Here is a 25,028-nt window from a genome sequence, read left to right on the forward strand (position 1 = left end):
TGTGCTCTTTCTGCACAAAATAGAACATGCTGCTTAAACACCACAGTCTATCTTAGTATGAAAAAAAACTTGCCTTGTATAGCTAGCTATCTGTGAAATGGATATAATAATACTGCAGCTTTCATTATAGTAAAAAGTGATCACCAAATTCTTTTTTTGACTTGGGTATGATCTCTCTGCAAGATTAACAATAAATATTTTATAGCGCTGATGAAGGCATGTTGTTCTTAATACATATAAATATGTGACACTGTATGGCATTAAATAACATTAGGTTATACTATAGTCAAATATAATAACAAAGGCACAATATATTTGTGTAATCTACATATAAACTCATTTTAATTTAACAACAGTCCATTTAAACATCTTATTGCATAACTATTAATTAATAATAATAACCCAGTGAGGAAAGACATATGACTGCCTTAAAAAGAAAGCTGTGCAAATAAATCACATAAATGTTAATTCAAATTTACATTTTATACAGTGGTACTTCAGTATTTTAATAATCCAGTTTTTTGATCTAGAAACTTTCCACACCAGAAATATACCAAATAAAATTAAATTATCTAAATATTTGAAAAATGGATTTTATATAAGTTTCAGATCATACTCAAAATGTCTTCATAAAACTGATAAGGTTGTCAGTGATATTCTATGCATATTTAATGAAGGGATTTTGGTAAGTGTGCTTTATAAAAATAAGCATTGCACATAGAAATATTCAAGCTGATTGTTTTCTTGTGACAAATGCAGTTATGAATTCTTCAAAGCTCAGAACTGTGTTTCTTCCTGCTCTAAAGAATGTGGGGGAATATGACAAGAATGTGGAAGAGATCTCAGTTTTTGAAGTTTAGGGTGCCTCAGTGGTTTAGGCCTGTGAAAAGATCGTCGACTGTGAACACGCCTTGCTGCTGCAGAACTAAAGTGAACGTGTGCAGTAAGTAATGGTTTTTGTTCCTGAGTATCCCTTGAACAGGCAGCTTCATTTGATTCATCTGTAGCAACATGACATCTTTTTCTAGGGCTATGCCGTTCACTTCCTGTTCCACTAAGGTACCCAGAATTCATTGTTCCATTTGAAGCAGCAGAAGAGGATATCTTTACATACGAGTCAGGAGCATTGTGGCTTTTTCCTGCTATACAGCCTGAAATTGCTGAAGGATTTGTTTTTTCTGTGTTACCAAATGATGAATAATTTGGGGGCCAAGGTCTTGAAAGACAAACTGAAACTGTCCTTACAGATCTCTCAGAATCATCAGCAGTTTCATTTGCTTGGTCCCTTCTCCAAAGGCAGTTTTCTGAGACAGTGTTACCTAAAATGGTGAGATGCATCAAAGGAAATATTTTAGAAATACTGAAGCACAATTTATAAAGTATCTTTTTATGTAAAATGCTTAGAGTTTTGTTTTTTAAGAACATTAATAATATCTTTATATGCAGCACGTGTATGGTTCTTTTTCCCAAAAATATCAAATACTAATGAAATTAATAACATGCCAAAAACAGGTAGTGAGTTAGTAGCTAAGTATACATATATATATATTTTTTAATTTGTTATTCAGACAAGAAAGGTAGTATTTAGAAAGAAAGCTGAATTAAGGGGGGAAAAGAAAAACACAATGTTAGACACAGAAAAGATCACCATGTTGACTGTATCAGGAAAAACAGTGACTAATAAAAAAAAGAAAGTAAGGTCCCACAAAATAGTTGAAAGAGGAGCACAACTGTTCTATTCTGCCCTGTCCTGTCCTTAGGTTGGTAAATATTTTGGCAGTAGGAATGTGTGAGGAAATTCAGACTATATAAAATGCTGTTTCGTGATATCCTAATAATACATAAATATTTTATTTGATTCTTCTAGATAGTGTAATTCAGCTAACAATTATAGCCAATGAGAAGAAGTTGATTAGATGACAATTGTTTCCCATATGATTTCCCCCGTGCCTGCTGACCAAAAAGCTTCTCCCAGTTGTTCATAACCTTTGCTTTCTCTTATCCAGGAATTTCGTCCTGAGTCATGTGGAGCTATCTCGAAATGGCTGTCATTCAAGCAACCATGAGAGTATTCTATGCTCTTGATGGCACCCTGGCAGTGAAAACATTTATAATGGACTAACCACATCCCTGGCTAGGAGAATGTGTGACCTGCATTACGACAGAGAACCACATGCCTTCCCTTACAAGTACATGCTTCCACTCAGTGTCATTGAAGGCTACCACCAAGTGATGACTTGTTGAGCCTCAAAGCTGCCCCAGTTTATGCATTTGCATCATTTCACCCTTTCAAGGGTTTGTGGGACTGCATGGCTGACACTGTCTCATCTTCCCCCAGAGATGAACAAGATCATCCCTCCCTGTCAGTACCATCAGGCATCTGACTGCCTAATCAAAGTCAGATCACCTGGGCCATAGTCAGGGCTTTATGCCCCTGCAACACTGGAGCTGTCTATAAAAACACACATAATCTGAACAGAAAACAATGCTTCTGTAAATGACATAATCTTTATTGCATTATTATATGCAGATGAGAATTAAATTATCTGCTCTGGCTGGCTCTATGGTATACAGTGATAAAGTCTTGATTATGACCTGTTATTGGTTAATGATCTTGACTGCTGAGTAGCTGGTTAGCAGGGGTGGCAGGGAGTGGTCATTTCTGGTTCATGCATCTATAGGGGAGGGAGGCAGTCCAGTCAGCAGTGGTGCTAACACCAGCTAGAGCACAGGTCTATAGCATGTATCATATGATATTTTCCAAGGTGTGGTCATGTACTGGCCTTCAGTGTGGCATATATGTAAGAGTGCACACATATATGAGGAGAAGGTAAGATGACATAGCAGGCTATCACATAGGCAGGCATGTGCATCAAGTCGGGGGGGGGGTAGGGCTACAGAGAAAAAACATCATGGCTGCTCAGGTAACTGCTATGAAGTATAGTCTGAGCTTGCCTTTGCATACATTTTTCAAAAGTTTAATTGTATTTTTTATATTATTGCCTATATTGCAGTTTGTCTGATATTCATTCATTCATTCTAACAATGTGATGATCAACCGGTGCTGACAAAGGATATCCTTTTTTGCTGAAGTCATAATTTCCCATCTGTGATGTGTAATACAATTCATCATTTCCTTTGATAGGCACACTGTAGTAGTAAACCATTGCTGGTATGAAGCCTAGGACTACACAGGCTTCAGACAGCTAGAAACTGGAATTGCAATGCCTAATGCCTCTTTCCTTGAATTATAGTGTGCGATCTGCAGATGTATGCAGGCAGCATATCTTTAGACCACAGCTAAATCCCTTTTTTCATTCTGCATTTTCCTTTGGCCACAAATGTGGAAGCTGTACCATTAAATTAGCACTGTTTCTTCCAAGAAACATTGGAACTTCTGGGATATATATTTTTTCTAGTCTACCTTCAGATTAGTGGGTCTCTGACTGACAGACCAGCAACTTAAAGGGCAGCTTTTTACTGTAGGATACTCATTATTTTCTGTCTCACATGGCGGTGATGAGTCAAGCATGTGGAAGAGGAGATAAGTGATGTCACAGCTTGGAGGTAAGTTAGTATGAGCAGAAAGGCAGCTAATATTGAGTGATCCTCACAAATGATAATGTATAAGTGGCTTTCTGATGGAAATTATAGCAATATGCTTAATTCTCTTAATATGTTGTATTTTCTGTGTGAAGCAGGAAAGCATTCAGAAACATTTTCAGTCATTTAAATTTATAAGAAATGGTTTGACTTTTTTTCATTCATTTGCTGAGAACTGTAAAGTAAACATATAGCAGATTATTTTGTTAAAGGTGCATATTCGACCGAACTCATTATTAATATGGCTGGTAACAGAGCAAATATAATTGCATGCCTTCCTGTTGTCAAAGGAACTAACAGATGTCATATAGAAGGAAAGAGAAAAGGAAAGAGATGGAGTTAGTTGGATGCGCCCAGGAGAAGTTAAAGCTAAGAAAATGAACAGAAGGTTACAATAAATGTTTACATCTGTGTTGTCTTTGATGGCAGTGACGCCCTCTGATCTTCAGGGATATCTGCTTCTGAAAAAGAATCTACTGATCTAGTACTGATCCGTAACAAGCTGAGACGTCGTATGTTGTTTGGGGAGTATGGTATCTGGTTCTGAGCCCTCTGAGATGGAGCTGCTTCATCATCAATGGATTTCCATGGCAGGACAGCAGGTTTGTCTCCATAATCTACAAATGCTGGATTACTGTAACCTATAAAATGCATGGTTAATAAAAGTGGTTAAAATGTTAGCTTTACATATGATGATTTAATAGGACATCCTACAAGGCAAAAGAAGAGCATATACTGAGAATCATCAGGAATGCACACATTATGCAATAAATCCCCTAAACTATGCATTGCATTGTTAGCATTTAAATCTTGCTATTAACATGCATGACACACACATTTTTAAGCCACTCTGAACAACTAAGTTACACTAGAGCTCAAACATAATAATCATACAGTATGCACCATTGGTCCACACCGAGTTTCTTATACTTGATAATTACTTTGAGGTATATTGCAGTGACTTCCAATAAAGCTTGCAAACTGTCTTCTGTACAATTTACCCCAGTTGCTGTAACGCATTAATGTTGTGATGGAAGTTAACTAAAGGGTACATTGCAGAAATAACTGGAAATGCATACTAAAGCTAGGGTGCTCTTATTTCAGAGAGAGGGCCTCAAGGCAGCCCATCCATCATACAAGTTTAGCAGTCTTTCTTCAGTTGAGAAGTAAAGCTGTGATTCTGCATCTTACAGAGCTAATTTGGATGAATCTTAAATTTCTTTGCGATTTATTCAATAAAAGTTGGGATGCTTCAACGGCAACACAAATCTTCTGGCATTTGCATTTTTGTGTGTAGTTTTAGTCCCTGTGCCAGTCGACCAGCAAGTTTTCTCAAATTAGGCATGCTCATTCATTGTTACATGAGGATTTCTCCAAGTATTAGGGTAGAGCTGTCTGAGGTGGGGGACAGCATTCATGCGACTATTAGAGTACTTTCTGCTCTCACCAGCATTCTGGTAATGAGGTTGGTTGTTATGGCCTAACCCCACTCCTAGGGCAAGAAGACAGATGACCCTCATCACTTTGGAGGCTCACCACATCTTCCCCTAATATGCACATGCTGCAGTACACCCACAATGATGGCTACCCTCCACAGGTTTCTTGATAACTGTGCATAACTTGTTTATACCTCATGGATATTTACAGCATACAGATACATTCGTTACACTACGAATTTCAACAAACTGCAGAGTACACCACTAGCTGAGATCTGAATTGTGCACAGCATGGCAACCTGTGTACACAGCATGCAGACTACTGATGTGGCATGTGCTGTAAGAGCTGTTGCAGAAGAAAGTTCAAGGGTCTAACATTCACATGTGCACACACACACACACACACACACACACACACACACACACACACACACACTCACACACATACACACACACACACACACACACACACACACACACACACACACACACACACACACACACACACACACACAGGATGGGTGACTGCAGCTTTTCACAGTATAACAAGTTGTGTACAAAACATTTCAGCTGCTCTCTTGTGGTTGCAGGACACTGTAACCAGGACCAAGGGCACACAACAGTCACATAAGGTGTACTTTAGATGACAGATGTAGTGCACATGCCTTTGCAAGATGGTGGAATAGATGCAGGGCATACAACAAGAACATATTGTGCACCCTGTTATTTATAGTTGCTAAATATGCTGGGGAAAAACGCTTTACATTGCATTAGTTGCACACAATTTGCCATGTTGTGCACCCACCACTGACTGAACTGCAAAGAATATAAGCGGATTTGTGAGTATGATGTACATCATGACAGCTTGTGCACCCAGTTTACAAATGTACATGATAACTGCTGCAGTTATAAATGAGCAATTCATTACAGAAACAGACACTGGTGCACACGAGTATGCATATGCACACAAAACACAGAGGCACACAAGTATATGCACACACCTACACAAGCAAAACATGCACTTGCAGACACATGCAAATACACTGACACATAAACATGTAAAAGTGCACACACACTGTGTGTGTGTGTGTGTGTGTGTGTGTGTGTGTGTGTGTGTGTGTGTGTGTGTGTGTGTGTGTGTGTGTGTGTGTGTCTCACTTTGGCCTTTGGTGCTTTAGAACATAGGTGTAATACAACACTCTTGCACTGTTTTTTTTTTTGCACTTCCCAGGCTACTATCACAATTCAGTATATACCATGTCTGTGAACTGTAACCTTGGTCTTTCTGTTGCCCATGCACACTGAATACTGATCCTTCTGTGCCTTACCCAGCTGATAATACACTGATGAAATGGCAATGACTGGAGTACTGTGGCCTGATCAAGTTAAATCATATTTACCATTTTCTATATAGATTATGTTTGTATATCCACCTTTTTGAGCATACATATTACACATGAATTTCTATCAGTTTGTTCTAATTGACAGGCAGCTAATGCTGCATTAACCCCGTTATAGTTCCTGTCTGATCCTTTATCTAAACGATTCAGTGAAACCTGAAAATAATGTATAGACATGATGAGTAGATTTTATAAACAGTTTAGTATGCTATCATCATGCTTTTACCTTTGTATAGAGTGAATATTGCAAAACTTACGTCTACATATAAACTGCAGATTTGTGCAGTTATTTTGAAATGCAATCCCTGATGTAGGACAGATGTTCAGTTACCTTACTTTGACAGCAGAAAAAAATAAAGTTTTATGCTGTCTTACATAATAGAATTTATTCATGTGATATAAGCAGCCTTTTTAAGCAGTGAGCATCTGAAATATGAATATGCATGACTGGTTCTCCAAAAGCTTGCTCTCTTAAGTGGTGCTACCAACACAACTTCTGGTGCCCAGGCATTTTCATAGAACCCAAAGCAGTGGTTATCATTACAGAAGGTCATATGCCATTCCTGTCTGTCCTTGTAACATCACATTATATGACAGCACAGTGATGTACATATGTTTCAGTTTCCCCAAAGAACTCCGGAACCATACTGCTCAATATTTATTGTTGTAAATTGTATGATTTGTTATGGCATCATAGGTTCATAGGTTCATAGGTAGGTACTAAGGGCTATATAAGCCTAGCCAAAAGGTACCCTGGCTTTTGCCACCCAAGAAAATTATTTTCCGGTGCCCCTGTCAAGCAGAGCCACAGAAATGATCCCTGGGGTGAATTTCCTATCTCTCATCCAATCATCAAGATTTTTCTTGAAGAGTGCTAATGAGGAGCTTTGTTTAATATAGATAGGTAGTTTGTTCCAGAGTATGGGAAGTCTCTGGGATAGGAATCTATCCCTCCAGTATGTTCTGTTTATTGTGGTGACAAGGTTTAGGTCCCTAGAGCGTGTAGCTCAGAGGGATTGGGTTTTCTTTATGTGCAGCATGTCCAACAGCTCTGGGTTTGACATAGCTTTGTATGTTAGGCAGAAATCACCTCTGAGTAGACGATATGTGACAGAGTAAAGCTGGAGTTTTTTGAGACGGTCTGCTTAGGGCATCTGTTTGAGGCTGGTAATCCTCTTTGTGAGGTATTTCTGTGGCCTTTCCAGTTGTTGTAGAGGTCTTGTGAGGTACATCAAAAGGGGTGTTGTACTCTATAATGGGTCTAATGAGTGATGAGTACAGGGGAACAATGACCTCTTTTTTCCTGGATGAGAAACCTTTAGTGATGAGGTGTGCCACATAGATGGATTTCCTGACTCTGTGGAATCTGTTTCAGCATGGTGCTTTCACCAACATTTCCCTGATTACAGTTTCTTAACAAATGGAAGAAATATGCATTCAGTGAATGTCATTTCAGCACATCAGGAGCAGCTGTTTTAAACAGTGATCTGAAGCCCTGATGGCAGACAGGGTTTTCTTCCAGTATCTCACGATATGTGTCTCAACAGCAGTAGTGAGATGAATGCATGACCTCACAACTGTACCTGATTTTGACTCATATTTTTGCTCTGTCCCTCATAAAATGTTTTTGGTAACTCACCAAGGATTACAGACAGTCAATAATGCCAGACATTAGAGTTTCATACGTCTTACATTTCAGAAAATGTATGCTGTTGTATTAACTTTTAGAATGGATTGGAGAAATACTTAAAAATGTCTCTACTTTTGGGCGTTTGTCCCCAGTTTTAATTTTTGGCTTTATCCCTGATTCTTGATCAAGGAAGTTGAGAACTCTGCGTTGTTAGCAATTTAATTTACTGGTTATTTTACAAGATCATAGTACTGACCCAACATCTGGGATGAGACCTCCATTCAGTGAAAAGCTTATTTATTTTTTTGTATTCCACCATAATTACATATAGCCTGATGCATTTATATTACTCATCTAAATGCCTAAGCACTATAATTCTGTCTGTGACAGATGTAAATACGTAAATAATTTGGATACTTCCTTTTGTCCTAAAATCCTTGTGAGCTTTACACCAGGAAAAAAGGAGATGCAACCTGTGGGAGGGTACTAGCAATGTGTGAATGTTTATAAGACTAAATGGCCATGGAATATCTATGAATTCCAGACCTTAAATGTACTCTAAGGGCAAACCTCGGCTTAGCTGCAAAACACTACTTCCTTAGAGTAGAACTGTTGAAGTGATGTTCATACAGTTAGTTCACTGAACTTTCAGTGCCAAAGTTCACTCCTTAGTGAAGGCTGTTGGTACTTCAAGTAGAAAAAGCTGTTGTTGTGTCATGGACAAGAACTGATACAAGAAAACAAAGTATCACTGCAAACTGTAAACATTTTTTTTGTTAAGCTTTTTACTTTATGTATTTAGTTACTTTTCCTTGTTAACTAGTTACAGTGGATATAAAAAGTGTACACGCCCCTGTTAAAATGCCAGGTTTTTGTGATATAAAAAAATGAGACCACAATAAATCATTTCAAAAGTTTTCCCATGTTTTATGTGACCTATAACCTGTACAATTCAATTGAAAAACAAACAAATCTGTTAGGTAAAAAAATGTAAAAAGTAAAAAACGCACAATATGCTGGTTGCGTAAGTATGCACACCCTTAAACTAATACTTTGTTGAAGCACCTTTTGATTTAATAACAGCATTCAGTCTTTTTGGGTAAACACCTGCCATCAGTTAAAGAGACTCTGATTCAGAACAGATACAGATACAGAACAAACTAACCCCCCACCTAAACATGCTGTTCAACCTCAGCCTCTCCACAGGCTACGTGCCCATAGAATGGCACACAGCAACGGTTATTCCTCTCCACGAAGGAGGGGCCACAACTGACCCTGGTAACTATCACCCCATAAGCCTGACTAGCCTGGTCTGCAAGGCTATAGAGCACATCATCATGGAACTCATTAATAAAGACATTGGGAACCTCCAAGCACTTGAACTGACCCAGTTCGGCTTTATTAAGGGAAGATCATGTCTACTAAACCTGGTTGACTTCTTCGAGACAGTCACCAAGGCCATAGACAAGGGAAAGGTGGTTCACACAGCCTACCTTGACCTCGCCAAGGCTTTCAACACCATTTCCCACTTGGGTATTACAGAAAAACTCACCAGCCTGCACATAAACCCCTATGTCATGAGATGGGTTGCCAACTGGCTTACAGACAGAACTCACACGGTAAGAATAGCAGGCTCCAGGTCCGACTCTAAACTAGTCACAAGTGATGTCCCGCAAGGCTCGGTCCTGGGACCGCTACTTTTTGGCATATACTTCTCAGAAGTACAGGCAAACACAGGAGGACTATGGCTAACCAAGTTCACTGATGACTGCAAACTGGGAGCCATAATTGACTCTCCGGCTGGCACGGACATCCTCCAAAAGGGCATTACTGAAATGGACACCTGGTGTCAAAGTCATGGCCTCAAGCTAAATGCCAAGAAATGCATAGTCATTCCATTTGGGAAAAACAAAACACCCACAAATTACCACATAGGTGGCAGCCCTCTTAATACAGAAGAGGTAATAAGAGATCTGGAGACCCAGGTAGATAGTAATCTCTCCTTTGACAATCATATTGCCAAAGTAGTTAGGAAATCCTTCTATGTGGCCCATCTAATTACTAAAGGGTTCGCATCTAGAAATAAAGAGGTTATAGTGCCCCTCTACTCATCACTCATTAAACCCATCATAGAGTACAATGCCCCATTTGGGATGTACCTCACAAGACACTTCCAACAGCTGAAAAGACCACAAAAGTACCTCACCAGGAGGATTACTGGTCTCAAACATATGTCCTATGCAGCCCGACTGAAAAAACTCCAGCTGTACTCAGTGGCATATCGCTTACTCAGAGGTGATCTCTGCCTGACTTACAATGTCATGTCCAACTCAGAATTGATGGATATGCTCCACCTAAAGAAATCCAAGTCACTGCAAGCCATGCGGTCTAGTGAGCTAAACTTTGCCACAGCAATAAATAGAACATGCTGGAGGGATAGATTCCTGTCACAGAGACTCCCCATGCTTTGGAACAAAATTCCAAATTACATCAGGCAGAGCCCCTCACTAAGACTCTTCAAGAGAAACCTTGATGAGTGGATGGGTAACAGAAAATACACCCCTGGGATCACTTTATTGGCTCTGCTTGACAGAGGATCAGTTAATTAATCAATGGGGCAGCGAAAGCCGACACACTCTGGCTAGGCTTATAAATGCCCTCGGGCAGATAGCCTAGTACCTACCTACCTATGAACCTATGATTAACCCCAAATAAAATTCAGCTGTCCTCATAGGATTTTCCTCACATTTACTCAGTTGCCTGATACAGCAAAAGCCATGGTTCGCAGAGAACTTACAAAGCATCAAAGGGATCTCATTGTTGAAAGGTGCAAAAGAATTTCCACAGCATTGGATATACCATGGAACACAGTGAAGACAGTCATCAAAAAGTGGATAAAATAAGGGACAACAGTGACGTTGCAAAGAGCTGGACATCCCACCAAAATTGATGAAAAGACAAGATGAAAACTGGTCAGGGAGGCTGCCAAGAGACCTACAGCAACACTGAAGGAGCTACAGACATTTCTGGCAAGTACTGATTGTGTACTACATATGACAACAATCTCCCATATTCTCCATATGTCTGGGCTATGGGGTAGGGTTGCAAGACAGAAGCCTTTTCTTACACAGAAAACCACCCAGGCCCGGCTAAAATTTGCAAAACAATACATCAAGTCTCCCAAAAGCATGTAGGAAAACGGTATGGTGGTGGCAGTATCATACTTTGGGGTTTCTTTTCTTCAGCTGGAACTGGGGCTTTAGTCAAGGTGGAGGGAATTATGAACAGTTCCAAATGCCAGTAACTTTTGGCCCAAAACCTTCAGCCATCTGCTAGAAAGCTGAAGATGAAGAGGAATTTCACCTTTCAACACAACAATGACCTCAAGCATACATCCAAATCAACAAAAGAATGGTTTCATCAGAAGAAAATTAAAGTTTTGGAATGGCTCAGCCAGAGTCTAGACCTAAATCCAATAGAAAATCTGTGGAGTGACCTGAAGAGGGCTGTGCACAAGAGATGCCCTTGCAATCTGACAGATTTGAAGCACTTTTGCAAGGAAGAGTAGGCATATATTTCCAAGTCAAGATGTGCCATGCAGATAGACTCCTACCCATGAAGACTGAATGTAATTAAATCAAAAGGTGCTTCAACAAAGAATCAGTTTAAGGGTGTGAACACTTATGCAACCAGCTTATTGTACATTTTTTATTTTTTATATTTTTCTCACAACAGATTTGTTTGTTTTTCAATTGAATAGTACAGGTTATAGGTCAAATTAAAGGTGGGAAAAGTTTTGAAATGATTTATTGTGGTCTCATTTTTTATATCATAAAAACCTGGCATTTTAACAGCCGTGTGTACACTTTTTATATCCACTGTATGTGAGTTAGTTTTTGTAGACCTTTTTTAGTCATGATGCAAGCCACAGATGTAAAGGTAATGTAATATGTATGGGCAGGTTACAGCAGATAAGCAACAAGTAAAACTAGAGTAACTGCAATAAACCCATTCAGGCCAAAGATGTAGCTTGACGTGCCACCATTGCTTTACCCGAAAAAAATGCTTGCTTTCTTCACAGACTTGCTTGATTTTTAAATGGAAAATAAACACATTAAACAACAGAAACGCTTGTACTGCCAAGTACCACCATCGTGCTGCACTGCAGTCTTTTATCATTTAGCATCCAAAAAAAGTTTTGTACTATCGCAGCATTATGGGAAATCTTTCCCTCCTCTTTATAGTTATTCTGTCCAGGGATATTTGTGATAAAAGCAGCATTAAAAATAACACTGCTATGTAAAGCACAGTAGCAGGCATTTTAGGCATAAGCCATTGTTCCACACTTTCCATGCATTGATAAAGCTGAAGTAAACAAAACTACATAAGTGAAAACCATTGTGTGCTGCTGTCTCTGATACCCTGTAATTATTCAGTTACTGTGTAATAATTAGGCAGTTAGTATGGGAAATAGCAGTCATACCAAGCTTTACAGTGACATTCATAGGCTGATAAAATACCTGCTATATTAAAGAATCGTTAATCACCTTCAATTGTCACATTATCTGAGCAACAGGCATTCGGCATCTGTGTAAAAATAAATTACCTGAATACTGGTCATGTGTTGCCTGCTGTGAGGAAGGCACTACAAAGCTAATACTGCCATCGTGTGGAGAACCGGTATAATTCTGAAATGTGTGTTCCAAATCTGAAAGACATAAGTGGACATTTAAACAGTGCATGTTTATTGTTTGCATAGACAAGTTAATTAATGCTAGTACTCCATACAGCAAACATGTTATGATCACCATTAACGGTTCAGATTTTATGGTGCCACCTTTTGGCACTCGGCACTGCAGTACAGTTTTAATTTGGAAACTGTTCCCGTTCAATGGCATCTCATTATGTACTGGCTGCTGGGTCCTATTTTCTTTCAAGTTTTTGTTCCGAGGAAAACATTCTTCTTCATAGTAATGAAAGTACTTTCAGTAAAATTATGTTTATGTGCATGTGTATAGCTTGAGTTATGTTATAATCTGAAGAATTATTACACAAGTACAGTGGGGGAAATGATTGCATCCTGATATAATGTTATCTTTGAGGTATGTTTTATTCACAAGGAATATGCATAAAAAGGTGATTTAGAAACCAACTTTAGGAAGCCTTTTAATGCTAGTGTGTTACATGAGCATAGAATGGCAGGACCTGAGAATGAATTTAAGAAACCCATTATAAATTTTGCTTTCTGTTAAAATAATATGATCCAAAGTAATGTAGTAGTTCTGTTTTTAACGCTTTGTTTTAAACTATTATATTTTTATTTGGATGTTTCAGTCCTGAATTAACTTTGGTGATATATTTTTAATTTGTAATGTCCATGAAGGTGATTGCATTCTTTGGTCCACAAGTTCCATCATCTTTCTGCTATGAAGCCTCAGTAAACACCCCTACTTTTCTTGACATATATCTCTATCCAGGCATGTCTCTTTCTAATTCCACAGGTCTGAAACTCAGCCAGATATCAGCACATAACAGCCACCCAAATAATGCTGTATGACAAAAACAGAAGGGTTGCAAATGAGCAATTGTTTGTACTTCTCAGTCATTTAAAATACTACTAAGATGTATAGAGGAAATTATACAATGATGGTTCATTTGTATTCATAACTGAGCATGCTAATCCTGTTGGAAATCAAACAGATACAAATAGATCACTCCAATGGCTCTACTCAACAGAGGCACTGGGAACTAAGGTCAGGTGACACTATGCCAGGGTAATACTATGGTAGGCTTGTAAAGGCCCCAGGGCATTAGACTAGTACACACCACGGATAAAGTCTGGTCACCGAAGTACCACTGAGTGGCTCGACTTTCTATTGGAATATGCTGAGGAACATAACAAAACAGAAGAAAAATCAGGTACGTTCTCAAAATAAAGAACACAAACATACCTGGTGATCCTTCTATTTCTGCAACTATCCCTCATAAAATCTTGGCGGAAAAAAAAACAACAATGGAGCTCCCCTTTTCTCCATCACTTCTCCGGCACTGACTGATGGACTATGCAAGCATGGAGACGCATGTCCCATATGTATGCGCAGTATATCGGCAAAGAAGGAAAAACACAGAAGAATGCTTCAGTGACCTTATACAAAAACATTATTTAAGAAAGGTAAGCAATTTCTTTTTTAAATAATGTAATTGTATCATAGCAATAATCCACTCTTGAGTGTAAGTAGATATAAGGATTTACCGGGTCTATATTAGATATTCAAACGTTTAAAAGTTCGAATCACTAAAGATGAAATTTAGTGATTGAACTTTTAAAAGTTCAAATATCTATAAAAACAATATTTAAAAAAAAAGAAAAAGTAAAAGGTTCAAGCAGGGGGGCAAGCCCCACTGCACCCCCCCCACACCCCCGCTACTTAAATATACCAACTCCAAGATTGCGCTACAATGTAGGAAATGGGAAATTCTCTGTTTCTGCACTGTAGCACACTGAAGTGCAATCTTGGAGTTGGTATATTTAAGTAGCAGGTAGTGTGGGGGTGCAGCCCCCCACATGGGCGGTGCAGGAGGGCTTGCCCCCCTGCTTACACCCTTTAGTTTTTCTGTTTTTTCTTTTTGCTTTTTTTTTAAATTTTTATATATATTCAAACTTTTAAAAGTTTGATCACTAAAGTTCATTCTTTAGTGATTCAAACTTTTAAATGTTCGAGTATCTAATATAGACCCAGATTTATCCATGGCTGGCTTTGTTTAATCACTTGGGCTTCACCCTTGTGATCAAATTACACCAAACTTGGGTAAATCATGATATCCCCACACCCCATCATAGATTATTGATTAAATGTATATTATTACTAAGAGCTGGAAATGGCAGCAAATCTCAGATAAAATAAAAAAGAAATAATGCAATATATGAAAACAGTTGGGAATTAAACACATTTTTAGAGTGCTGAAATACAGTAACTAAGTTTATGCCACTTGAATGTAATAAATTATTGCATTTACTGTATATGTGATTGACAGCTGTAGTATCGCCTCTTTTTATTCTGGGCACTTTTCCCACCTTGATCATCTTAGATTCCCAGAGATCTGCCAGTACCTTGTCTGTTCAATCGAAGAATGAGATTTAATCAACTGATCTCATAGGCTACTTTATTACTGGAAGGATGACCTTAGTTTGGTATTCCATGCTCTGTAACACCATCATTCTACAGGGGCACAGAACTGTACCATCACAGTATAGAACATGTGCCCTAGAGACCTTCAGGTCCTAGCCAAAGGTCTCTGCACCAATATGGGGTCCCCACTGGACTGCCTCCAACTGCTGGAAAACTGTGTTTTTATTTCCAAATGTTTTTCTGAGTTTGTAAAATATCATACCTTAAATGTTGAAATTCATTACCAGCAACTATTATCACTTTTAAGTAAGCTTTGTAGATTTCAAATTTCAATATCTGCAGTCTGAGTTGTATGGTGTAGGTTTGAAAGGTTCTTTGTGGAGGAAAAGAAAATGTTACGTTACTTTCCAGTATTCTGTGCTACAGAACCAGTTTGAGTGTCCTGCTTCCAGCCATTTTAAATATTTAATCAACATATAATTAATCAAAACTAAAATGTAAGATACCTTGGTAGGTTGCAAGCCCAGAACAGTAATATTCTCAAAAACTTGAAACTTAGCCAGGACAGTTTAGTTTCCACCCTGTGTCAACAGCAACTATAAAAATATCTGCACATGTTGAAATCAACCACCTTAGCAGCAGACAATTTACCCGCTGAGTATCTAAAATTAGCAGCAGACATCAATGGATATCCTGTCTGCCGTTGTAAGCCATTCTGTCTTACAAAACTATGTCCCAACACTCTGGAGAAAGTATTTCATTATATCCCTACTCAAAGAAGCACATAGACAGAATTTACCAACTTTATATCTATGTTAACACCTCTGTCAGAAATCCTTGAAAAAATGTATTCATTCTGAGGTGTTAAAATGCAGCAATAATAACCTCCTCTCCAACACCACAACCACCCTTCTCAGTTCCACAAACACCACCATAAACCACCTGAGTAGTTCTGGATATTTAGTTTCATCTATTTTCCTTCACCTATCAAAAGCATTCAGCATCATGTCTCACCAAAATCTACTCGTAGAACTTTCATCCCTCATCTCTTCCACTCAGCTTTATCATGGCTCCATATCTATCTCACAAGGTGGTAAAATGGCTCCAAGAAATGTCACCCTTTCTGCCTGTTTCCATTGGACTTCCACAGGGTTTAATACTTGCCCCAACTCTTATTCAGTATCTTTATAAATAAACTTCACAGACTCCAAACATGCAAACATAATGCAATATGCAGATTATGTCACCTCTTCTGCTCTGCTTCACCTTCTCAAAACTTAATGACCTCAACCAGGATCCTTCTCATCCATTGAAACATGAGTAATGAAACATCACCTTCTTCTACATAAAAAAAGAAAAACAGAAAACAAAACTAATGCTCTCCATCTCAAAAAAATTCTCAGATCAAAATAAGTTTTCAAAAGAGTCTCAAAAAATAACAGCAAAATAGAAATAGTACAATAGATGAACACCTAAAATTTGATTGACACGTTCTTCAAGCTGTTAAAAAAAATACTGATAGCAGTAGAAAAAAACATTGCATCAGACTACTTACTGCCATCTCTCCTTTCTCTCTCCCCAATTCGACTAGCATTCATAGAAACAAAAATAAAACGTCAGCTATTACAACCAAATTGCTACATTTGCCACCAATCTACCCATGAAAAGTCACCAATGCATAGCCGTAATACAATTATACCAGCTAGAGTTCCCACAATATCTTACTTACTCATAACTACTTATTGCCCACATTCTAATATAGATAATAGAAAACTGTCCAGCACTGCAAAACACCATAAAATCTTAAAACCTCAGCCAGGGAACTACACTCTTAGAGTAACTCCATTTTACTAACTCTTGGCTGTGCCCCTGCTCAGGGTTAACACTTAGCTGTGAGCACCAACAACTCCTGTTTCACTGACAATCATCCTACCATTTCACTGCATCCTAATGCTTATATACAGTTTCTGTCTCCTAACTTTCCTGTGTTTCACAACACAAGTCTGTCTTACATCTTTTCTCACTCTTGAAACTTTATATAAGTACTAATCAACTGCTATACCTCTCTCGTTTAACCATATATCTCTGCATTTCTCTATCACTTTCCACCTAAACATGATCTTTGGTATCAAATCAAAGTACACAGTTTCATTAGTCAGAAATATTTACTACTGTATTGTAATGTAAATATGCCAATGCTGGCTTACCACAATATCACAGGATTTGTAAAATGTTCATGAACTTTAGTGAAAGTTTTTGTTTAATCATATGTCTTTGTGTTGCAGTTGTTATCCTGTGTGACTTTTATTCTTTGTATTAATGTATGATATTGTATATTTTTTGTGGCGCTTTTCTCCCCAGGCCTCTGCTATAAAGGTTTTTTTTGCCCAGTTGGATGGACTTTCATAGTCAACAAATGCAATTAAACAAATAAATAAGATAGCAATGAATACAAAACCATTTTTTCCCTCAGCATTTCAAGCCTCTGTATCGTCAAACTGTACATCTACAAACTATGAAGACACACAAACATAGCGAAAAGCGAGAAACTTGGGGAAAAAGCCCTAACCTTTGACATCTTTGAGTCTAGCGAACCACAAACAAGGATTGAGAATAGACTCTGTGACCCAGCCAATGCCAATGTTTGGAAACATTAACAGCAAGAAGCAGATGATATTCCTGCTTCAATGTTTCAATGCCTGACAAAATTGGAGCAAGCAGTTCATGGATTTTTCATAATGTTTTTAGCAGAAGCATGGCTCAGACATTGAATGGGAAACATTTTTTTTTCTTCCTGCGGTGTTTGCCCTTTCTATATGACTATAAGTAAGGGAGGTATGGGAGAGAAGCTTAGCAAATGGGGTTGCATGGGGATTGCCCCTGGAAAAAGTGCATATTTAATTTTCTTTACGTTTTACACAATCATTTTGTATGACTTTTTTATATACTCTGATTGTTGATTGTCTCTGTATTACTGTAGAACTTTGCTCCCTGGGTCTATGCTGAAAAGAAGCCTTGTGCCCAGTTCAACTATCTCGGTAACCAAATGCAAAGCAAAGTAAAATAAAATATTGGCCTTTAAGTTTAGTGTTTTGCTAGTTTTCAAGTTTGAAACTTGTTGCACTCAAAATATCATCGAGAATACCAATAAAAGGTAAGATAGCGATTCACCTCTTACTATTTTATGCCCAGCTTGTCGTCTAGTATCGTGACAGCTGACTGAACCTAGGCTACCAAGTCCTATGTCCTGCATCTGTTGAGGGGATCAGCCATGTTTTGGCATTCCATCTTTTATTTTTGTGACGTGCTTGCAGCTGACTTTACTGACTATACTTTTTATATGATTTGCTGTTCTTACGAATCTTTTAAACACATATTCAGTATCAGCACATACTCAATGCAATCTATAGATGGTTACATTACTAGGGAAATGATTGAAAAAATTAAAGATAAACTTGAAAAGTGACAGATGTGGTGTGAAGCAGAGTAAGTTAGGCATTTGACATAGCTACTGCATGTATAATTGTTGTTAAAATATAAATAGATATTATAAGGCCAAAATGATAAAAATAACTCTGCTGTAGAGTTAGCATCTTTCATTGCCACTGTGGAGCTCTGTGTCTACTGTAATGATCTGAACATGCGTACTTCAGCTGATTCATGAATAAGTCAACTTTGATCATAAGTCATAAAATGATAGCATCATCTACCATAGAGAATACATAGTTTCCACAAAAATACATATTTGCTACAGAAAATTGCAAAATCCCTAAGCTTGCCATTGAAAAATTATAGGTGAATGTTCATAAAATAAAGAGCAGTCATGGTATCAACCGTGAGTTATAAATGTTTCTATATCTGAGCTCCATTTGTATCTACAGTAAAAATCTACAAGAATGATCCAGTAAGACTAGAGTCTTTACTTGTGTAATATTGCAAATATTGAATATTGGAGACCCATGAAATATATGCAAGTGACTCTTTAAGGACATACCAGTGCTTCAGGTACAGGGCTTCTGAATACAGATGACTTTTCACTTTTTTAAGTTTTTACTCGTGCATTCAGGCCAGTAAAATTAAAACCCCACTAGCTGTAACCGAGCTAGAATCTTCACTGTTTAATACCTTAATTACCTTGTTGTGGAGGCTCACATGATATATGCAAATGACCCTTTAAGGACATACCCATTTTTCATCTATATGGCTTCTGACTCCCATGACTTTTACTTTTTTAAATCTTCACTGGTGCACTCAGACTAGTAAAGCTGCATCTTTTTTCTTACTAAATAGTTTGTCTGTGTGATGTTTTAATCACTACATTCAGATATATCAATAGTAAAACAAAAGCTCTGACTGGCTTTCCTTCTCTCTCATTTGTAAGTAGAAACTGAATGCACATAGCCTGCATATAAACAAAGACTGCCAGCTTATCAATCAGGGTTACCATTGCACTAAATAAATATATAGCTGTATTTCACTTGTGATCTGATCGATAAGTGAAACCCTCATCTTGATGTCATGGCAATGTCAATCTCCGGAAGGCAAAGGATTACAGAGCAAGAGATGGTTGGCTAAGTGTCCTGTGGAACAGAGTAGCATAATTAAGTCTAAAGCCCTTTTTCTCCATCACACAGATGCACATATTTTCTGACTCTGTCTCATTCTTTAGATCCAGAAGGTATAGGAACAAAATACAAATGATTGTTCAGAAGTAAGATCTGTGTCTCACAGTGTCTGGAGCTGAGGTTGTTCATTCCTAATTTCTGTCACTGTCTGAATGGGTTTGAATATATCTATATATATATATCTACACACACATACATATATACATATATCTATATCTATATATATCTATATATATATATATATATATATATATATATATATATATATATATATATATATAGGTTCATACATGTATACTAGGCTAATTGCCCTGGAGCCTTTACAAGTCTAGCTGATAAGATTACCCTGGTATCGTGCTACCCGACCTTAGTTCCCAGTGCCTCTATCAAGTACAGCCACTGGAGTGATCCCCGGGGTGAATTTTCTATTTCCCATCCACTCATCAAGATTTTTCTTGAAGACGGTCAGTGAGGCGCTCTGCTTGACATGTATGGGAATTAGGTCACTGGTACAATGAAGAGTTGGTCAGCAGTACCATAGCCCTTTTAGAAGCACCAACTTTATTGAGCTTACACACTTGAGAATTTGAATCTGTTGTTCTATCCCAAAACTATTTTAATATCAGAAACTATAGTAGCTGTTGCCATATTCTTCTCTTTCTATTTACTAACAGGATAATGTCCTTGATTTAGTAGAAAAATTCACCCTTCCAGAACCTTGGAATTGATCATACTGTTGTACCAGAAGAAAAATGATTCTGAATATTTTAGTTTTTAGGAATACAACTTGTAGAATATTTATTATGTAAATAGCTGAGTTCACCAGTTTTTATTTCTAGTTCAGGTCAACCATGCATCTTAGATACTGTCTGATATCCAAGAATGTAATCTACTATGCAAATATCTATTTTAAAGATAGTATGGATATTTAGTTATACCTAGGTATAAATGTGTCAGTATGGATATTTAGTTATACCTAGGTATAAATGTGTCAGTATGGATATTTAGTTATACTTAGGTATAAATGTGTCAGTTGCCAAAGTGCCAACACAGATATAAACTTGTATCAGTCATGGAATGCACTGCTTTGGATATTGTTTTCTTATTCACCAATCATAAATGGACTTAATCCATCTGTTCCATTTCCTTCCCAACTTTTTCTAGGTTTATTAAATATGAGGCACTGTAGTCTATCCCAGCAAGTAACTGACAGATGGCAAGAACCTGTCTTGGTTATTAGATCTGTCATTGCCCCCAGGAGCCTTGTCACTGAACAGCTCAGGTCTGGCTCCATCCTCAAGGCACAGATCCAGTAGGAGTCCTGATCTACCTGTACTGGAAGTCTTGGTTCTGGTGTGGGTGGCCACTGCTTCTCTGGGACTGTCTGACTTTGAGGTTGTGGAAAGGGTATTTTTTCTTCCTAGATAACCCATTTCTCACCCCTTGGATCCACTTCCTATTGCCTCCTCAGCTCCGAGATCTAAGTCGGTCAGGTCTATTCCACAGAGGCAGCCAGTTCCAGCTAGCTTCCAATCAGTTCCCATAGAGGAACTCCCCCTCTCTTCAGCTACCTCCCCTGAACATCCCCCAGAGGAGATCCATTGGAAGAGAATGTGCAAGAAGAGGAACATAGATTCCTTGCTGGAATCTCTCATGGGAGATAATGATTTTGATGAAAGAGAATGGTCCCCCAAATTCCTCAGACAGAAAGGTGGTTGGTGGTTTATGGTTCTGACCCATCTACATCTTGGGTTAGCCCCCCCATGGATGAACTTACTGATTTTGTTTTATGCCAGGCCTGGAAGGAGCCAGATACCATGCAACCTATTCTGAGATGCCTGACAAATTCGTAGCTCCTTCCAAGGATAAACCCCACTGGAGCAAAGGAATCCCAATAGATGTTATGGTGGTAGTGGTGGCAGCCACTAAAAAAGAGCTAGAAAAACAAAGCTCATCTGTCCATCTGCCAAACAGATAGTCTAGGATGCTGGCCAGATTTAGGAAAGTGAGTCTTTGCCTCGGCAACTTTTGCCTTGAGGTCTCTTAACTACCTGGCATATTTTACAATACTACAGAGAGATTTGACTTAGAAACTATTAAATTCTCTCTCTGAGTCTATGTCTACAGAGGATTTTAAAAGATCATCCTCTCAACTAGCCACTCTTTTGTCAATTTCCAGTGCTTCCATGAGGTTGATCTCTCACTCAGCTGAAGGCAGCTCACCGGCTGATGGTTTAGGCATTGCTATAAGGAGACATGCCTAGATGTGACTGTTGTGTCTTTTGGCTTTTCCTGGTTAGGGGTCGCCACAGCGGAACTCCGGTCCGATAATGATTGGCAGTAGATTTTTAACCGCAGTGAACAAGAATGGAAGACACTGTCTGCCATGAGAATCAAGTTATCTACGCCTCAACCTTTTTTTAGGAATCAGCAAGGCTGTAAGAAAATGTGGTTCTGCATATCTCAGGGACCTTGCTAAAATCCACATGGGGACAACTCATCCAGAGGCAAAGGAGGCAGCTCCAATGGTAGACATCACCCTAGAGGCAAAGGAGGCAGCTCCAATGGTAGACATCACCCTAGAGGCAAAGGAGGCAGCTCCAATGGTAGACATCACCCTAGAGGCAGAGGAGGCAGCTCCAATGGTAGACATCACCCTAGAGGCAGAGGAGGCCTGCAAAATCAAGATTTCCATGATTGCTTTCCAGACATACCTTTCCAGTGCTCTTGAGGTGCTACTCGACTGTCCACCTCTGGAGGCAAGTTGGGGGTTGATTGTCCTTGCACCCAGATGCCTGGGCAAATATAACAGAAGATCCATGGGTGCTAAGAATAATATCCAGAGATTATTCCATACAATTTTTCCAACTCCCTATCTGCAAAATAAAGAAACTTCCTGACATTACACCCCATCAGAGGAAGGCAGCAGCACAAGAAATTCAAAAGCTGCTAGACAAAACAGTCATCCAAGAGGCCCTGCCCAACCAAATAGGAATTGGAACTTAATCACACTTTGTTTTAGTGCCCAGAAAAACAGGGGACCTCACACCAATTTTGGATCTGTGCAAATTAAATCAGTATGTGAAAAAGGAAAAGTTCCAAATGGTGATGGTACCTTCCATTCTGCCATTTATTCACAAGGATGATTGGATGTGCTCTATAGATCTTCAGGATGCATACTATCACATCAAAATAGCAGGTGCTCCTGAAGACACTTACTCTTTTGGCTGGGAGCCAGCCACTACCAATTCAGATCCCTGCCCTTTGGACTCACCACAGCCCCCAGGGTATTTCCCAAATGCATGGCAGTGGTGGCAGCTCACTTGAGACTCAAAGGATTCCAAGTGTTCCCATATCTAGATGGCTGCCTCCTCACCACTCTCTCAATGCATCTCCTTCAACAATCCAGGGACTATTTGCTCCATATTTGTCAATCACTGGGAATAACAATCAATTAAGCCAAATCAAATTTAACACCAATACAGAGCCTGGAGTTTATCGGTGCACATCTAATACAACAATGTAAACTGCATCTTTCTCAACTCATGACATAGAAACACTCATACCTCAAGTTCATCATATTCCCATTCATCTCCTCCAGCCAAATTCATTCATCAAGCACTGGGGTCTATGGTAGCAGCAATAGTATTACTTCCCTTAGCACAATACTATACGCATGTTCTTAAGCGAACACTAGCTGTTCAGTAGTCAATTCTTCAACAACCCCTATCATTTCCAGTCAAGCTTACGCAGATTTGCAAACACCACATCCATTCATGGATCCAGTCAGAAAACATTTATCTAGGTCTGCCCTTTGTTCTACTGCCCCACTGGCCACGGTGACTACAGATGCCTCCCAACTGGGGAGGAGTGGCTTTACTTGGGAAAGATGGTCCAAGGCACATGGTCCCCCAAGAGACCAATTCGCATATCAGTGTTCTGGAGATGACAGCAGTCCTATTAGCACTGCAGGCATTTCAAGATGCTGTTCCTGTAGGGATTGTTACGATTCACACTGAGAACTTGTCAGTAGTCTGGTACATCAACAAATGAGGGAGAATCCAGTATTACGCTCTCTGCTGAGAGGCTAAGAGAATGTGGCAATGGGCAATCTCCACCAATCACTTTTTAGTCGCAATGCACATTCCAGGAGAAACCAAAGTATTAGTGGACAAATTAAGCAGTTCCATTCTTATGCCTCACAAGTTATTGCTCAAGCAGTCGGTGTCAGAGAAGACTTTCTGTCATTGGGGCCAAACGTGCTGCAACTTCTTTGCATCCCCCCACAACAAGTGCAGCAAATACTTTGTTGTATCCCCTCGGATGAGCTCATCCACGTTTGGCTGTCCCATCTCCTTTATGCTTTTCTTCTGCTTCCTTTGATTTCAAAATCCCTACAGAAAGAAATCTGGTTTAAGAGCTCAGTCATCCTCATTGTCCCTACTGTCCTTGACAACTGTGGTTTCTCTTCCTTTGGTCTCATCTTCACTATCCTCCACGGATACCGGATCCAACTACAGATCTCCTCTCACACCCCTCAGGGATGAGTCATTCTAATATCCTACTCTCAAGTTAACTGCATGGTTTCTGCACCTCCAATAATTATCAGACAGCTCAGACGTTCTTCCCCTATATGTATCATTATCCTTGCAAAAAGATTCTGACAAGAAAGTTTACAAGAGCAGGTGGAAAAGATTTTTCCCTTTGAATATTGAAAAATGATGTTGACCCTTTTTCTGCCCCGGTTTCTGATGTTCTTGAATTTTTGGCTGCTCGTTTTAAAAAAGGAACTAGTTTTTCTATGATTAAACTGCATTTAGCAACCATTTGAAATTTTCACACAGGAGACAGAAATTATTCTTTGGCTTCTTCCAAATTATGTAAAGGTTTTCTAAAAGGCATTTTTCTCCTTAGACCACCAATAAAGGAGCCTTCACCTACCTGGGATCTGACTGTCATGCTGCAAGGTCTGACTCTAAAACCCTTTGAACATTCAGCAAAAAATGATCTAAGATTTCTTTCATGAAAGACTTCCTTCTTAGTAGTTATCACGTCTGCAAAAAGAATTTCTGAACTCCAGGCTCTGTCATCAAAGACTCCCTATATTATTTTCTATAACGATAGGGTTACTTCATGAACAAACCCTTCTTTTTTACTTAAAGTGGCTTCTGAGTCAAACATTAACCACTCCATTCATTTACTGG

The 25,028-nt window shown here is 38.8% G+C and overlaps 1 protein-coding gene across 1 annotated transcript in view; it reads right to left on the reverse strand.

Moving 5' to 3' along the window:
- Nucleotides 1–341: 341 nt before the first annotated feature.
- SLC9A3 (solute carrier family 9 member A3) overlaps nucleotides 342–25,028 on the reverse strand; it is a 98,702-nt gene continuing 74,015 nt past the window's right edge. The window contains exons 14-16 of the mRNA XM_044065126.1: nucleotides 12,676–12,777; nucleotides 4,010–4,244; nucleotides 342–1,319 (exon numbers count right to left, since the gene is read on the reverse strand). Coding sequence (XP_043921061.1) covers nucleotides 1,316–1,319; nucleotides 4,010–4,244; nucleotides 12,676–12,777 — 341 coding nt within the window. The 3' untranslated portion in view covers nucleotides 342–1,315. The remainder of the gene's footprint in view (nucleotides 1,320–4,009; nucleotides 4,245–12,675; nucleotides 12,778–25,028) is intronic.

The sequence above is a fragment of the Protopterus annectens genome, chromosome 3.part0 (assembly GCF_019279795.1).
Source record: "Protopterus annectens isolate FY-2018-M chromosome 3.part0, PAN1.0, whole genome shotgun sequence".
In the NCBI taxonomy this organism is placed as follows: domain Eukaryota; kingdom Metazoa; phylum Chordata; order Ceratodontiformes; family Protopteridae; genus Protopterus; species Protopterus annectens.